Below are 16,448 nucleotides of genomic sequence, written 5' to 3' on the forward strand. Positions count from 1 at the left end.
GCCCCGGCCCCCCGCCTCTGCCCAGACAGACGCGCTGGCAGGCTGCGGGCCTGGCGGGCGCTCAAGTATGCCTGACCCTCCTCCCTCTGGCTCTCTAATTGCAGAAAAGTTCATTAGGAGCCAGACAATAGCCAGCTCCAAAATGCCAAGAGAAAACAATCGGGCCACCCGCAGCCCCTGTCAGGCTGCCGCTGCCGCGCGGCCCGCTAAATGGCGCCAGATGGTGCCTCGGTGCCTCGGTGCCCGCCCCGGGCGATGATTGATGTCGCCTGGCCCTGCCAGCGGGACCGGGAGGGCCGGGATCGAGGCTCGCTGGAGGTGCCCGGGAGCCGTCCCTCCGGCCGTCAGGGCCCGCGCTGAGGCCGAGCGGGCGGCCACTGGCCCCGCGGGCAGAGGGGTCGGGGCTCTGACGGGCTGGGGGGATGGGGAGGAGGTACGGCCGTCACCGGGGACAGGAGGGCAGGAGGGCTCCTCCTCTGCGCAGGCCCAGACGCTCCCGTCCTGGGGGCAGAGGGCATGGTTCCTCGCTGGGAGCTGGTGGAGGGGAAAATCGTTTGTGACGACGCTGCTTAGAGCCATCTGCTCACGGATACACACCGGCTGGGTCAGCGGAGTGGAAAGCGATGCTCCTGATGCCAGCTCCCCCAGGCCCCCTCACACAGCCTCTCTCCCTCAGCCCCCGGGGTCCCCTCCCTCAGCCCCCGGGGTCCCCTCCCTCACACAGCCCCCGGGGTCCCCTCCCTCCCTCAGCCCCCGGGGTCCCCTCCCTCCCTCAGCCCCCAGGGTCCCCTCCCTCACACAGCCCCCGGGGTCCCCTCCCTCACACAGCCCCTGGGGTCCCCTCCCTCACACAGCCCCCGGGGTCCCCTCCCTCCTTCAGCCCCCGGGGTCCCCTCCCTCACACAGCCCCCGGGGTCCCCTCCCTCACACAGCTCCCGGGGTCCCCTCCCTCAGCCCCCGGGGTCCCCTCCCTCCCTCAGCCCCCGGGGTCCCCTCCCTCCCTCAGCTCCCGGGTCCCCTCCCTCCCTCAGCTCCCGGGTCCCCTCCCTCCCTCATCCCCCGGGGTCCCCTCCCTCCCTCAGCTCCCGGGTCCCCTCCCTCCCTCAGCTCCCGGGGTCCCCTCCCTCCCTCAGCTCCCGGGGTCCCCTCCCTCCCTCAGCTCCCGGGTCCCCTCCCTCCCTCAGCTCCCGGGGTCCCCTCCCTCCCTCAGCCCCCGGGGTCCCCTCCCTCACCCTCACTGTCCTCTCAGCCCCCTCCCCGGGGCCGGGCCAAGGCACCCCTCCTCCTCTGTCTTGAGCCAGAAGGAAACCCAAAGGATTTGAGACTGTTGCAGGTTTATTTGTTGCTGGTTTTAGAAAACCACCTGTGAGGCTTCCTTGGGGAGCAGTGACCCCCCTGGCAGGCCCCGCAGGCCCCTCAGAGCGGCAGCTTCCTGTGCCCTCGGTGTCGGGGGAGGTGTCGTCCTGTCTCCGGGCAGGACCCCAGGCCCAGAGGTGTCCGGCCCCCCTGCCCCTCAGGGACTTGCCAGCAGAACAGTGGGCAGGAAGGTGCATGAGGCATCGATGCCCGGCTGTGACCTCACTGGCTGACACTGACCCGAGTTCAGCTATTTCTCAGTGAACGGTCTGTCCGATGCTCCCCTGCCCCCGCGCCTGCCGTGCGGTAGCTCTGGTTCCGCGTGTCTGCTCACCGCCTCCCCCATGGCGCTCTCCCCCGCAGGCTCATGGAGTCCCGGTCCTTCTACACCACCTACCTGCAGCGGTTCGCGGGGGCCACCCGCGAGGCCGCCCAGACCACGGTTGCGCCCATCACTTCGAACACGGTCGCGCCCACCGCGTGGAAAGTGGCAGACCGGTAAGGCCCCGCGGTTTTCCTCGCCCTTCCCCACCCCAGCCTGCCCGCCGCTCACGGATGCCCCTTCCTACCGCGCTCTGCTCCTCGTCATGGGTGACGCCCGGGGCCTGTGGGGGCTCCGGCGGCCGGCCGTGCCCAGGAGAGCCCTCGGTGTGACAGCAGCATGTCCTCGTGTCCTCCGAGATGGAATGAATGCTCCCCAACACCCACATTCCTTAAGCTGAACTCTATTTAAAAGCAAGTACAGTCGGCCTGCAAAGGTCATCCGCGGCCCCCAAGCCAGCTTCCTGCCCAGGGGGCGGTGTGGAGAGAGGGCTGGTGGGGAGGTGTGCGTGCAGATGCACAGGGAGGTGGAGTCCCGCCCACGCGCCCCCCCCCCCCCCCAGCTTCCTTCTCGGGAGGCGCCGACTGCACTGGAATGTTCTGGTGTCGGGAGCTCACTGCCTTTTTTTTTTTTTTAAATCTTTATTGATTGCAGAGAGGGAGAGAGAAACATCAATGATGAGAGAGTCATTGACTGGCTGCCTCCTGCACACCCCCTGCTGGGGATTGAGCCTGCGACCCAGGCATGTGCCCTTGGCCGGAATCGAACCCGGGACCCTCCCGTCCCCCTCAGGCTGATGCTCTATCCACTGAGCCAAACCAGCTAGGGCCTCGCTGCCTTTTTAACAAAAGATTTTTAAATTGACTTTTAGCAAGAGAGAAAGGGAGAAGAGAGAGAGAGAGAGAGAGAGAGAGAGAGAGAGAGAGAGAGAGAGAGAGAGAGAGAAACATCAACGTGAGAGAGAAATCGATTGGCTGCCTCCTGCACACCCTCCCACAGGGGGTGACGGACACGCAGCCCCCTGAGCCACACGGCCAGGCGGGGGCTCGCTGCCCTTTGAGGTGGCCTGTGGCCTCGAGCACAGCGATAAGCAGGAGAAAGCTGCTCTTCTCTCTGAGGTCCCGAGACTCCGCTCCGGCTGTAGAATTCCTGCTTTGGGGGTAGGGGGACACACCGCCAGCCTCCTGTGCTGACCCCCAGCGGCGGACCCAGCGCATGAGGAAGGCGGCCTCCATGGAGGGGGGCGTGAGAGAACTGGGGGGAGCCCGTCTGATTTGAAGAACTCTGCACCCCAGCCTCGGGGCCTTCCGGGGCGGAACGTGCCAATGGAGAGGATATTAATCAACCAGGGGAGAAGGAAAGAGCCCCTCAGAGGTTGGAGTGGTCATTCTGGTCACTCGCGTCATGATTGCCCAAAGCACGGAGACGGTCACCGGTGACACCCGCCGGCCTCGTGTGCCACGCTCTGTGCCGGGCACCTCCCATGCACCCTCTCTCTCAGTCATGAGGCCACTCCTTCAGGCAGCACCCGAGACTGGAGAGGTAAACCGAGGCCAGGGACACCACGTGGAGCAGACAGGAGGTGGTCACAGTGCCCCCTGTGAGCTGACCTTGTTAGCTCCTTACAGCCATGGGGGTCGGGCGACCCTGAGGCCCAGGGGGTAGGGTGAGTTGGCCCAGCTCCCGGAGGCAGCTCCCTGCAGCACTGAGGCCAGAACTCGGGTCTCAGGAGGCGGCTGGAGAAGCAGCCAGCACTCAGGAGCCCTGCCCATCAGAGCCCTGAGCCCCGACCCCAGTGAGCACCTGGACTGGGGTAGAGCAGCCTGCTTGGAGCCTGCAGCCTCCCCCCACCTCCCACACCCCCGGCCGGGTCAGCAGGAGGTGTGAGTGGAGCCTCACCCGCCCCACCGGGCCCAGCCCTTTCAGAGCCATGTTGCGTGGGACTGTCTGTCCGTCCCTAGGGGTCTTTGTTCAGAACTGAGAATAAAACTTCCTCTAGTGACCTGGTCAAGACACCTCTAGTGAGTCCTGGGAGGGCCGGCCCTGGGCTGGCAGAGGGGAACCCCTACTCCATGCCAGGAGCTGCTGGGGGTACATGTTTCTGCTCTTATTTCACCCCCTCCGCTGCCTACCTGTGAGCACCTCATGATCCCCGTCTTTCCGATGAGGAAGTGAGGCTCACAGACACGAGCGAAAAATGCCCAAGGCCACCGTCACCGGCAGAGGCCAGAGCCAGCTGACAGGATCGGGGACCGTCTGTCCGCCGTGGCCTTCCTGGCTTCTCCCTTCAGCCCCAGGCCTCCTCCCCGCCTGCCCTGTGGTGAACACCCCTTTCTCTCTCTCTCTGCCCCTCTGCGTCCTCAGCTCCAAGATCTACATGGCTGACCTGGAGTCTGCCCTGCACTACATCCTGCGGGTGGAAGTGGGCAAGTTCTCCCTCCTGGAGGGGCAGCGCCTGGTGGCCCTGAAGAGGTTTATGGCGGTCCTGGCGCAGGTGAGCGGCTCCCCGGGGGTCCGTGTGCACGCAGCCGGCCCCTCCCTCGGGACACCGGACCCCATGGCTGTCCTAGGCCACCACGGGCTGCTGCCCTGCAGCCTCAGCCGCTCCCGCCAGCCCACACTGTGCAGGCGCCTGGGTGGGACGGCCCAGATGTACGGGGATTTCCCAGTGTCAGGTGTAACCGTGGAGCGTGGCCGTGGTCACGGGGAAGCAGGACCCGTGGGCGCCGCAGTGAGGGGATGAAGCCTCTGGCTCTCCCGTGCCCTCCCAGACGCTGAGCAGAGCCAGGCCCAGGTGCCAAGCCCTCGCCGGGCCTTCCTTATTCCTGCCCACGAGGCCTCTCCCTGAGAGGTAGCTGCTACAAACCTACCAGCGGAGGGCCTGACGCATTTAATCCTCCTGCTCACTTGGCTGCAGCGGGGAGAGGATTGCCCCCAGTTAAGGGGCCGGGGATGCTCGAGAGCCTTGCCCGAGGCCCCTCCCCCTCCCGGGCAGGAGGAGGGGGGACGGGGATGTGAACTGAGCAGTCGGGCTCCAGAGCCTGTGCCTTCCCCTGCCACGCTCCTTGCTCCTGTGCAGGTGCCATGTGGGCTGCCTCCTTCCTCTGCACCTGCCTGCTGCTCCCTCCCTCTGTCCCCTCTGGTTCCGTATCTGCCACATGTGCCCTGCTTCAACCCCTGGCTCTGGCCGCTGAGGATGCTGAGTCAGATCCAGGCTCTGGTCCCCTTCAGAGCCTGACTGCTGACTCAGCACCCTCAGCCCTGGGCGCCAGGTCTGAGCTGCTGGGTGCAGGTCTGTGGGCAGCCGGGGCTGTCACCTCTGGGAGTGACCTGCACCTCTCCCTCGAGAACCACCTGCCAGTCTGGTCCCTCTGCCCACCTGGCCAGCCTGGCCTTCTGCTCACTTGGCTTAGTCACGCCGGTGTGATCACACGGAGGACCCATGAGGTTGCCAGCACTCATCACAGTGCTGTCACTGTCCCTGCCCGAGGCCCCGCCACGCTGAGCCCTGTTCTCCAGCCCGTTCTGCTAACAGAGGCCGTTCCTCAGGCCCTGGGAGCTGCGCGGTCCCCACGTCGCTGAGGCCGGGGTGGCTGGCCCAGAGAATCGGAGTGGTTCTGTGTGCTGCCCCACAGACCCGCACCCAGAAGCTCAGGCCCGGCACCCAGGGTGGTGGGTGCGGAGGCAGCAGTCAGGCTCGGAAGGGGACCAGAGCCGGATCTGACACTCAGGGTGCTTTGCAGGTGTCGCTCAGAGAGAGCAGAGCACCCCTCACCCCCAGTGTGGTCCTCCACGAAGGACCGACCAGGGAAATGAAGTCTTGTTTGACCCCCAGGGTGACTGTTTGCAGCCAGAGGGAGGGGGAGAACGGGGCCTGGGAAATGCTGGAGTCGGACAGAGGCTCAGACAGCACCCTCTCGATGGCCCCGGCGGAGCTGGGAATGAGTTTGGCATGAAGGACCCCTCCCTGCCCGAAGCCAGGGCCCAGAGAGGACAGGGCTGCCCACAGCACAGAGGGGAGCGGGCTGTGCAGGACTGAGAGCAGGGAGCTGTGTGAGCCGGCCCACACCCCCTGGAGACGCCCCCGGAGACTGCGAATATTTCCATATTTCGGCCCTGCCTGCAGTGACCGTAGCAGCAGCTGCCATTTCATGAGCTCGGACAGTGTGCCCAGTGTGCCCGTCTCTGGGAAGCGCTCTTTGTGTACCAGCTCCTCTGTCGTTCCAATAGCAAACCACAGGGTGGGGTCCCGTCTCAGAGAGGGGATGAGGCCCAGGAAGGAGAGCACCTCTCCCAGGCCCTCCAGCCAGTGGACGGCCAAGCTGAGACATGCACCCACATGACATCCAACCCATGCCCTCACCCCCCATGTGCACGGGGCCCCGAGAGCATGAAGGGGCACCGTGCTCCCGCTGTGCCTGGCGGGAGGGAGGCCCGCTTAGCTCGCCCCTGCCCTGCCTGCTGAGCTGGGGCGCTCCCTGCTCTCTCACGTGAGTGTGTGCAGACTGGCCACTGGGGGGCGTGTGGTCACCAGCATTTCCCTGCTCACAGCAGAGAGGGGGGCCTCCCTGTAGCTGAGCCCCTTAATTCATCCTTCCTCCTGACACCTTGGCCTCAGAAGGCGGAAGGTTCCAGGCCCGATGTCGGGCAAGGGCAGGGAGGGACGCGGACTCCAGGCTGTAAATCTGTGCTGAGAGCCAGAGCTGTGTGAGCTGACGAGGCAGCCTGTCCGAGCCCAGGATTCCTCCTGGCTCTCCTCCCTCTGGGGACGCACGGGCCCAGACCAGGAGGGGTGATGAGATTCGGGGATGGTTTTCCCGGAAGACCGGGTCGGTGCGCAGGCTCTCCTGTTTAGTGATCACTCCCGTCTCCAGGACCTTTCCTCGCGCACACGGCTCTCCTCGCCCGCATTTCCCTCTGCAGGTTCCTCGGCGTTGTCCTCCTGACCTGCTCCCCGTGCCCCCCGCTCCCGCCCCGGCCCTCGTGCATTTGTGCACACGCACTCACACACACACACACACACACACACACACATCTGTCCTCCTCCCTGGGGTCCCTGTGGCTTTAAAGTGCTGATACTAATCAGATTTGAGCTGACTTTTTGTCGGAGCAGCTTTTCGTGTTCCTCAGAGACTCCTGGGAGTTGCCATCGAGATTGGGATCTTGGCTAGGAGCCCCTGGGCGGCCTCGTCCCCACTGGCAGCCGCGGAATACAGATGACAGGCTGTGTGCCAGCCTCGCCCGCCCAGCCGGCCGGTCGGTCGGTCAGTCAGCTGCCCTGTGGGAGGTCCCCAGGGCCCCCAGCAGCCCTCTGCCCCGTGGCAGCATGCGGTCAGGGGTCCACACAGAAGCCCCAGCCTCGCTCCTCCCCTCACCGGGCGCCCAGAGCCAGGGTGGTGAGGAGCCACGTCTGTGTCTCAGGCAGATGTTTTCCCGCCTTGGCCCACTGTGCCCCCCACCGCCACCCCCGGGGTGGGGCCCTGGGGAACGGTTTCTCCTCTCCAGCTTGCGCTTGCTTCTCCCCTAGTACTTCCCCGGCCAGCCCTTGGTCCAGAACTTCCTGCACTCCGTCAACGACTGGCTCCAGAAGCAGCAGAGGAAGAAAATTCCCTACGGCTTCTTCCAGACTGCCCTGGAAAGCAGGAAGGAGGTGAGTGTGGGCAGCCAGGGAGGATCCTCTTCCCCAGCTCTGTGACTGTGGGAGCGGAGGGGTAACACTGACCTCTGACCTCTGCCCATTTGCATTCAGGAAGGAATCGGTGATCTTGGTTGGGTCTTCCCATTAATATTAATAAATTACTATTGCGCTCTTTCTATGCATAGCTTAATCCCCCAGCGTTAACTGAAGGTGGGTATCATCCCCATTTAGCAGATGGAGAAACTGAGGCGAAGTCACTTGTCCCATAAGTGGTTGGGTTGGGATTTAAAAGCGATGGTGAGACACGGGCTGTGACAGATTTTAGCTGCCGCCCCCTGTGGCCTCCACGCCCCCGGGCTGCTCGCTCAGCGCTCAGCGTGGCTTCCCTGAGCCTCTCCGGGGGGTGCCGCTCATGCCTCTGATTGCAAAGGTGGGCCGATTGCAAAGATGGGCCGGGCCGGGGCAGCCCGCAGAGGGCAGAGCCGTAGACTCGGAGGGTGTCGAAGCTGGGCAGTAACCCTCCAGCCCAGCCCCTCGTTTCACAGACGGAGAAGCTGGAAGTAGAATGAGCGTGTGACTTGCTGTGTGTCTCAGCTTTTCAGCTCTGATGCCCCTTTGGTGGGTGTGGTCCAGGAAGGGACATGCCCCCCTCCGGCTGGCAGCCTGGGGGAGGGAGCTCGTTGGTCTGAGGGCCGTGAGCAGACCTTCCAGGCTCCCGGAAGCTTCTCCTCCCTCCGCCCTCCTTTCCTTCTCCGTGTGCGCGCTCACGTTCAGCCTCGGTGTCCCTCAGGGCGTCGTGATCGCCAAGAAGGTGAACTGGGTCGGCTGCCAGGGGAGCGAGCCGCACTTCCGGGGCTTCCCCTGCTCCCTGTGGGTCCTCTTCCACTTCCTGACCGTGCAGGCCACGCGGCAAAGCCTGGACCACTCCCAGGAAGCAGGTGAGTCTGCGCCTGTGCACCCCCGGCCTCAGCCTGGCCCTGTCCCGCCTCCACGGGCTCCCGGCTGCGGGCCCCTCTCTAGGGGATTCTGACACAACCAGATGGGACCATGGGGGGGGGGGGGGTGCCCCACAAACTCAGGCGTCAGGCTTCTCCCTGGCGTCCTTGGAGCCATAAGCTTGCTTCGTTTTCAGTCTTCATGGAGAACAAGTGGTTCCATCTTCTGTACTCCTATAAAGAAAAGAACTGTGTCTATGCACAGTTTACATGGCTGATGCCATGTGCTTTGAACAGTTTTATTGCTTCCCACTGAAACGTCATTTTCTAGTGGAAACTGGGGGACACCTCGCCCCCGCCCCCCACCCTGCTCTCTCCCCAAACAGTGCAGCTGCTCCACGACCCACCTCTCCCCTCTCCCCCCCACCTCCGCCCTCAGCGACCCAAAGGGTGGCGTCCAGCCCAGGCCAGGCCACGTTTCCCGGGGGACCAGGGACGTGTCAAGCCCTGGCTCAGCCTGGAGGAGGCGGAGGTGGAGCAGAGACAGTCCCTGCTCTGGCGGTCGGTGGGACAGGTGGGAGGCGGAGTGTGCCAGGGCCAGGAGCCAAGGGGGAGAAGGAAGTTCAGAAAGAGGAAAAGCTCCCCCTGTGGGGAAGGGTAGGCGGGTGAGTTATGTTAACTCTAAAGAAAAAGGCCAAAGGGAGAGGCAACATGCACTTCCTTGAGATTTTTTTTTTTAAAAAAAAGGATGAAAAGAATGCCTATTTGGGGAGCACTGATTCGGGCGGAAACCCAAGCATGTGCTGATCAGGGAGCGTTTGTGAGGACGGGCAGGGGAACAGTTACACCCGCGAAGGAAGGCATCCCTGATGGTGCAGATCGGCCCGCAGAGAGATGCTAATTGTAAAGAATGTTTTTCCTTTTCCGCCTGGTAGCCATCAGCGCAGCAGTCCTATCTCTGCTTTTGCTTTTTTTGTGTGTGTGAAATTTGCAAGCAGTTCTTTGAGACATAATGCTGCTAGAAGCCCATTCCAGAGAGTGGGGGCCTGGGACGGGCACGGCAGCTCCGACTCGGTTTCCAAGCAGCCCCGTGTGTGTCGTGTTTTCCAGAAGGACAGGAGTTGAGCTAGGAAGGACGGGCATCCCGTCCCCAACAGAGACAGAGGGCATTAGGGGAGCTCCAGGCGTGGGCACAGCCAGCCGGTCCCTGTGCCAGCCGTGTTTACGGAGTGTCTCCAGCATCCCGGGCCCTGCTCCAGCGGCAGGCACAGTGGTATGAGGTGGAAGTCCCTGTCTCCAGGGGGCGGTATTCCAGTGACAGGAAACGACAGGAAACGCACAGTAGACGATTCAATTCCAACGATGAGTGCTGTGGAGAGGACAGAGCCAAGTGGGGTGCGAGAGGGCCCAGGGGAGGGGCTGCTGTGTTTAGAGGGGGCTGGGGGGGGCTGCTCTGGGGAGGTGACCTGTGCTGAGACCTGAATGGGGGCAGGAAGCAGCTGTGGGACCCCTGGGAAGAGAGCCTTCTAGACGGAATTGGTTTGCTAGGCCGCCATGACCAAGTGCTAACACACAGGGGAGCTTAACCAACAGAAACGTATTGCTCATGGTTCTGGAGGCCGGACATCCAAGGTGAAGGTGTTGGCAGGGTCTGTTTCTGCTGAGGCCTCCCCTTGGTGTGCAGGCGGCCACCCCCTCCCTGTGTCTTCACATGGTCTTCTCTGTGTGCGTGGCTGTGGCCAGGCGTCCTCTCTTACAAGGGCACCAGTCAGGACACAGCCTGATGGTCTCATTTAACGTGATCACCTCTTTAAAGACCCTGTGCCCAAACACAGCCACGGGGTTAGGGTGGGAGTTAGGAATCCATCACAGGGGTTTTAGAGGACACAAGTCAGCCTGTCACACCAGCCGGCCGAGGACTAGCGGTGCAGAGAACAAGTCTGGCCTGTAGGGAGCGCCAGAGGGAGACCAGCTTGGTGCAGTCTGCAGGGAGAGGCAGGAGAGGAGGTGGGCATGGGGTTTGGGTCGTTGTTTACTGTTTTGAGAATCCATTGGAGAGCTTAAGCAGGACATGATGCAAATGACCAATGCCTTAGGAAGATTCCTGGGTGGAGGGTGGGCTGCAGTGGGGGAGGCAGGTGCAGGGCAGCCGATCCGAAGCTGTGCCAGGCCACAGGGCCCAGTAGGAGGGAATGGGGAGGGCCCAGGGGAGGGGGAGACACATTAGAGGATGTGCAGGCCAGATCAGGATGGACTCCTGGCCCCAAGCCCCAGGGATGAGGTGCAATGGGGAGCAAGTCGGACAGGAAGCCTAAAGCAGTGGGGCCACGGAGGGGCAGAGGGGTGAGGGGTGGGCGCTCTGGCCCCCGACTCCCTCTCTGGCCACTTCACAAGGAGCCTGCGTGTCCTGCTGACAAGTCCAGACTTTAATAAGTGACAGGGCCTGGGTCAGTGGCAGAGGTAAGGAATGGGGGTTAGGAGTTCGGTGTGGGGTCCCTATGCAGAGGGTGTAGGTCCCTGTGCAGAGGGTGTGGGGTCCCTGTGCAGAGGGTGTGGGGTCCCCGTGCAGAGGGTGTGGGGTCCCCGTGCAGAGGGTGTGGGGTCCCTGTGCAGAGGGTGTAGGTCCCCGTGCAGAGGGTGTGGGGTCCCCGTGCAGAGGGTGTGGGGTCCCCGTGCAGAGGGTGTGGGGTCCCTGTGCAGAGGGTGTGGGGTCCCCGTGCAGAGGGTGTGGGGTCCCCGTGCAGAGGGTGTAGGGTCCCCGTGCAGAGGGTGTGGTGTCCCCGTGCAGAGGGTGTGGGGTCCCCGTGCAGAGGGTGTGGGGTCCCCGTGCAGAGGGTGTGGGGTCCCCGTGCAGAGGGTGTAGGGTCCCCGTGCAGAGGGTGTGGGGTCCCCGTGCAGAGGGTGTGGGGTCCCCGTGCAGAGGGTGTGGGGTCCCCGTGCAGAGGGTGTGGGGTCCCCGTGCAGAGGGTGTGGGGTCCCCGTGCAGAGGGTGTAGGGTCCCCGTGCAGAGGGTGTGGGGTCCCCGTGCAGAGGGTGTGGGGTCCCCGTGCAGAGGGTGTGGGGTCCCCGTGCAGAGGGTGTGGGGTCCCCGTGCAGAGGGTGTGGGGTCCCCGTGCAGAGGGTGTGGGGTCCCTGTGCAGAGGGTGTAGGTCCCTGTGCAGAGGGTGTGGGGTCCCTGTGCAGAGGGTGTGGGGTCCCCGTGCAGAGGGTGTGGGGTCCCCGTGCAGAGGGTGTGGGGTCCCCGTGCAGAGGGTGTGGGGTCCCTGTGCAGAGGGTGTAGGTCCCTGTGCAGAGGGTGTGGGGACCCTGTGCAGAGGGTGTGGGGTCCCTGTGCAGAGGTGACCGTGTGGGCCGTGGAGGGCAGGGGGGTGGGGCCGGCAGGGCAGACGGTCCGAAGGGCCCCTGTGAATGGCGTCTCCTCCCCGCAGCCAAGGCCCAGGAGGTCCTGCAGGCCATCCGGGGCTACGTCCGCTTCTTCTTCGGCTGCCGGGACTGCGCCGGCCACTTCGAGAAGATGGCCGCCGCCTCCATGCACCGCGTGGGCAGCCGGGACAGCGCTGTCCTCTGGCTGTGGTCCAGCCACAACAAGGTCAACGCCCGCCTAGCAGGTGAGGAAGGAGGGACCCCCCCCCCCCGCGGCAGGCGGCACCCACGGGGGGAGGAGGAGGTGGGGGGCCTTGGACCAGAGTCAGGAGACGGGACACGCACAGAGCCCTCCGCGTGCTCTGCCAGCCCTGCTGGTGTGTGTCCGCGTCGTCAGGCCCATTTTCCGGATGAGGACATCGAGGCTTGGACCCTCTAAGGCCTGCTCCTTTTCCCCTGCACATCCCCCCCTCCCTCTGGCCGGGTGGGGTCCCTGTCCTGTCTCCCCATTCTGCTTTCTGGCTCTTGGGCAACAGGAAAGTGAGCGCTGGGCTTTTCTCCCCCCCTGGGAGGGGTCTAATGACAAAAAGGGCTGGAAAAGAAAGACCAGGTTCTTTCTAGAAAAGGACTGATTTCACCGGGGGAGAAGGGGGCGGGAGGAAGAAGCGGGAGGAAGAAGCGGGAGGGCCCTGGCCTGCTGAGTTCCCATGTCGGCAGAGCTTCTGTTCCCTCGGCTCAGGAGTCCGATGGGTCCACTAGGCAAAAGCATTTGTCTCCGGGTGAGCGGCTGGCAGGGGGGAGGGAGCCATCTGTGGAGGGAGCCCGGGCCTGTCTGCGGGGAGAGGGGAGAGTGCGTGGCTGGGACAGACGGCCCAGGGGGCGGGGCGGGGACAAGGCCCAGCGGGGAGGGCAGAGGCGCTGCTGCCGGAGCAGGTGGTGGTGCAGGGGCTGCACTTGGTGTTGGTCTCCTGGGGCCTCCTGGGGGACTTTGAAAAGAAGGCACGTGCCTGTCTCTCCTCCCACCCTGCCTTCCTGCCCCCGCCCTGCCACCAAATGCTCCGTCTGACCCCCTCGCCCTGTGACCTCTGCGGGCTTCCCTGGGGGCCCAGCTGCTGCTGGTGGGCCAGGAGCCGGGCCTCTCTCCCAGGGACCTGAGGAAGGCCGTTCCCTACCCTCTCTTTGGGGGGGGCGGTCCCCCGTCAGTTACAACAGATCAGTGATGGGAGGGGAGGCACAGGCCGGGCGCTCACTTCGCAAGGCCCGCTCCCCGCTTCTCACTGGACCCTTGGAATCTACTTGCCGCCTCTCCCCGATATAACCATCTGGCTCCTACGTCTCCTCTGCGGCTTCATTCTTTTTTTTTTTTTTTCCTTTAATATATTTTATTGATTTTTTACAGAGAGGACGGGAGAGGAGGGATAGAGAGTTAGAAACATCGATGAGGGAGAAACATGCCTCAGCTGCCTCTTGTACACCCCACACTGGGGATGTGCCCACAACCAAGGTACATGCCCTTGACCGGAATGGAACCTGGGGCCCTTGAGTTCGCAGACTGATGCTCTATCCACTCAGCCAATCCGGTCAGGGCCGAGGCCTCGCTCTGACCAGCAGCTTCTGTTTTCCTGTGAAGCCTTTTGGAGCGGTGCCTCCTTCACGAGGGATGGGCAGATCGGCATTCCCCGGCGACACCGAGCGAGCGAGGGGCTGGCGGGCGAGGGGCTGGCGGGCGAGGGGCTGGCGGCAGGCCCTCGGGCTCAGCGGGGGTTCTGCCCACGGCCCGGCCCTGCCTGGGGTCCCAGCTGCCTGGGAGGCAGGGAACTCCTCACCCTCTTCCCGTCCAGGGCCAGGCCTCCCCACACCCACCCCTGGAGCCCAGCTGGGGAGGGAACTCCACCAACTCCCCCCCACCCCAAAGGGCTGCAGTGGAATTACTGTGTGCCACCAACTCTTTTTTTTTTTTTTTTTTAAATCTTCCACTTAATTACAAAAGTAACTTATCTTCACTGTATAAGACTTGGGGAATTTCAGAAAACGGCAAAGACAAATACTGGCAGACCAACCGAAGCCTTTGCAAGCCAGGTCTTTCCAAGACTGGGGAGAGGGGGAGAAACCAGCTGAGAAGTTGACAAAGGGAGAGAGTAGATTAACATGGGGGAGGAGCCCTAGCTGGTTTAGCTCAGTGGATAGAGTATCTGCCTGCGGCCTGAAGGGTCCCGGGGTCAATTCCTGGTCAGGGGCACATGCCCAGGTTGCAGGTCGATCCCCAGAAGGGGGCGTGCAGGAGGCAGCCGATCAATGATTCTCTCTCCTCATTGATGTTTCTCTCTCTCCCTTTCCCTTCCTCTCTGAAATCAATAGAAATACATTTTTTTTAAAATACGGGGGAGGACTGGAAGGGAAACCGGGGTACTGGGGTGGGGCCGGGAGGACTCCCCTCACGGGGGCGGGGAGCCCAGGCCCAGTGCTAGCTGGTGTTCGGCTGCCTCCCCTCACACCGCCTCCTCGGGGTGGGCCCTCTTTTGCAGACGGGGGAGCTGGCGTTCCGAATGGGAGAATGAGGTCTGGGCTTCCGGGGGGGCCGCCCAGCGTCCCCGCCAACCTGTGTGCTCTTCTCTCCCGCCAGGGGCCCCCAGCGAGGACCCCCAGTTCCCCAAGGTGCAGTGGCCGCCCCGGGAGCTCTGTTCGCCCTGCCACAACGAGCTCCGGGGCACGCCCGTGTGGGACCTGGGCAACACCCTCAGCTTCTTCAAAACCCACTTCTCCTGGAGCAACATCGTCAGGGACCCCCCTGCGACCGAGCCGCCCCGGCGGGGAGTGCTGAGGATGGCGGCCTCCGCCCAGCCGGAGCCGGCGGCCGGGAACTCCACTCGGGGCCCCGCGGCCGCGGCGGCGGAGAGCAGGGTGGGCCCAGGGGCCGCGTTCCCCGGGACCGTCGTCCTGGGGGCCTTAGCGGACAGACTCGGGGCGAGCGGCCCCCCGGAGGAGGTGCAGGCCGGCCTCGGCGTGACCGGGGCCGGGCCGGAGCCGGGGCCCCCTGAGCACGGAGCCGGTCTCCGGAGGGAGAGCGGGGAGCAGCCGGAAGGGCAGGAGCCCCTGACCCAGCGGGAGCTGGGAGCCGGGCTGGGAGCCGAGGACCTGCCCGGGGACCCCTCCGAGCGGAGGCGCGTGGTCCGCAGCTCCGAGCAGCTGGCCGCCGTCCCCGAGCGGGAGCGGGAGCGGGAGCGGGAGCCGGGGGCCGGGGCCCTGCCGGGCCGGGGCCAGTGGCTACAGGTGCTGGAGGGGGACTTCTCGCACCTGGACGTCAGCCTCTGCGTGGTGCTCTACTCCCTGTCCTTCATGGGGCTGCTGGCCATGTACACCTACTTCCGGGCCAGGATGAGGGCCCTGAAGGGCCATGCCGGCCACCCCACGGCCTGACCCGTCCCCCACCCCGGGGCGGGCGGCAGGACAGGGAGCTGCTCCCCGCGGGCTCCTCCGGTCCCCTGCCTCCTCCCCGCCGAGCTCTTGGTCCCGGGAAACCCAGGAGAGCCAGCTGCTCCAGCGACCCCTCCTTGGTCCCTGTGGGAAGGGATGTTCCCGAGACAGGAAGAGGCGCAGGGTCCAGGCTCCTCAGACAGCACGGAGGAGGGGTGGCGGGCAGATCTGGGCAGGGAGGTGGGGAGGCACTGTCCTCGGCTTCTCAGCACCTCCTTCCTCTCTTTCAGCTTCTCTGAAGCCCCGCCTCCTTCTTGCTGCCGCTCCAATGGCTCCTGCTCGGTCTTGGCCCTACATGGGGGCAAGCGAGCCTCAGTTCCCAAGGCCTCCCCCATCGGAGGAGGGTCCCCGGGCTGAGTGGGCTGGAGCAGGAGTCCTCCCTACGCCCCAGGGCCCGCCCACCCCCTCCCTTCTGGATACGAGAGGCCCTCGCACCCGAGAAGGAAGGACCACCTCCGGCCCTGGTGGCCTGCCCAGCCTCGGCCCCTCAGACCTCCCGGCTGGGGGGTTTGGCTTGGGCGTAGGGACTGGAAGCTTGTGGAATCCTGTGACCTCCCAGGTGACCTCTGTGGGACCCGTAGGGCCTGGTCCTGCCGCAGGGAGAACACAGGCCGGGGCTGGGGTGTGGGGGCTTGCTGGGTGATGGTGGCGGGGCTGGGGCGAGCGGCTGGCTCAGCGGGACCCGGTGAGGGGCGGTGGGGGGAGTTGAGGTTGGGGGCGTGGGGACCTATAGTGCCTTACTCGGGGCTGAGCTGGGGGAGGTAGCGTGAACAAACTTCACGTGTGCTCTTTGGCTCTCCTTCCTTCGGCTCAGCTCTGTGGGAGCTGGATCTTCCTTGATTTTGATTTTCAAGATAGACGCTAATCTTTGAGTGCGGGAGTGAGAGGTGAAAGGGTCGGAGGGGCGGGTGGCGCTGTACATACCCAGGCTTGAGTCTCACTCTGCCCACTGCTGCCGAGGGCTGTGGAATAAATTATTTTTGTTAAGGCAAGCGCCCCTGTGTCCTGTCACTTGCTACTTGGAGGCCCAGTGTCCGGGTCTGGGCAGACTGTGAGAGATCCAGTGAGACACGATTCTCCCAGGCTCACCGAGCTGCTGGCCTGCAGGGGACACAGCGCCCCAGCACAGCCCCTTCTCAGTGGGCCCTCCTCCCCGAGCGCTGGGTGCTCCGGGCCCAGCAGCCTCCCAGAGCACCAGGCAGCCCGCAGTGGAGGTGCAGTCCGTCCCCCCGCCTTCCCGCACCCCTGCCTCCCCTGAACACCCGCCCAGACGCTCTCCGTTCGGCTGGAGGCACCTTCGTCTGCACCTGCCTGGCTCTCGGGCGTCCTGCATCTCCAGCTCCCTCGCAGGGAGAGGGGC

At 64.5% G+C, this 16,448-nt stretch overlaps 1 protein-coding gene across 2 annotated transcripts in view; it reads left to right on the plus strand.

The window, feature by feature from the left end:
* The window catches only part of QSOX1 (quiescin sulfhydryl oxidase 1), a 39,698-nt gene extending 23,618 nt beyond the window's left edge, over nt 1-16,080 (plus strand). The window contains exons 7-13 of one of the 2 annotated variants that reach the window (XM_084866130.1): nt 1,720-1,854; nt 4,043-4,172; nt 7,206-7,328; nt 8,107-8,254; nt 11,680-11,859; nt 14,238-14,515; nt 15,319-16,080. In XM_084866130.1, coding sequence (XP_084722256.1) covers nt 1,720-1,854; nt 4,043-4,172; nt 7,206-7,328; nt 8,107-8,254; nt 11,680-11,859; nt 14,238-14,515; nt 15,319-15,327 — 1,003 coding nt within the window. In that variant the 3' untranslated portion in view covers nt 15,328-16,080. Of the gene's footprint in view, nt 1-1,719; nt 1,855-4,042; nt 4,173-7,205; nt 7,329-8,106; nt 8,255-11,679; nt 11,860-14,237 lie in introns of both variants that reach the window. The other variant, XM_084866129.1, reaches the window with a different exon arrangement.
* Nucleotides 16,081-16,448: the final 368 nt, after the last annotated feature.

This window comes from Pipistrellus hanaki (genome assembly GCF_964339955.1).
Source record: "Pipistrellus hanaki genome assembly, chromosome: 18".
Taxonomy (NCBI): domain Eukaryota; kingdom Metazoa; phylum Chordata; class Mammalia; order Chiroptera; family Vespertilionidae; genus Pipistrellus; species Pipistrellus hanaki.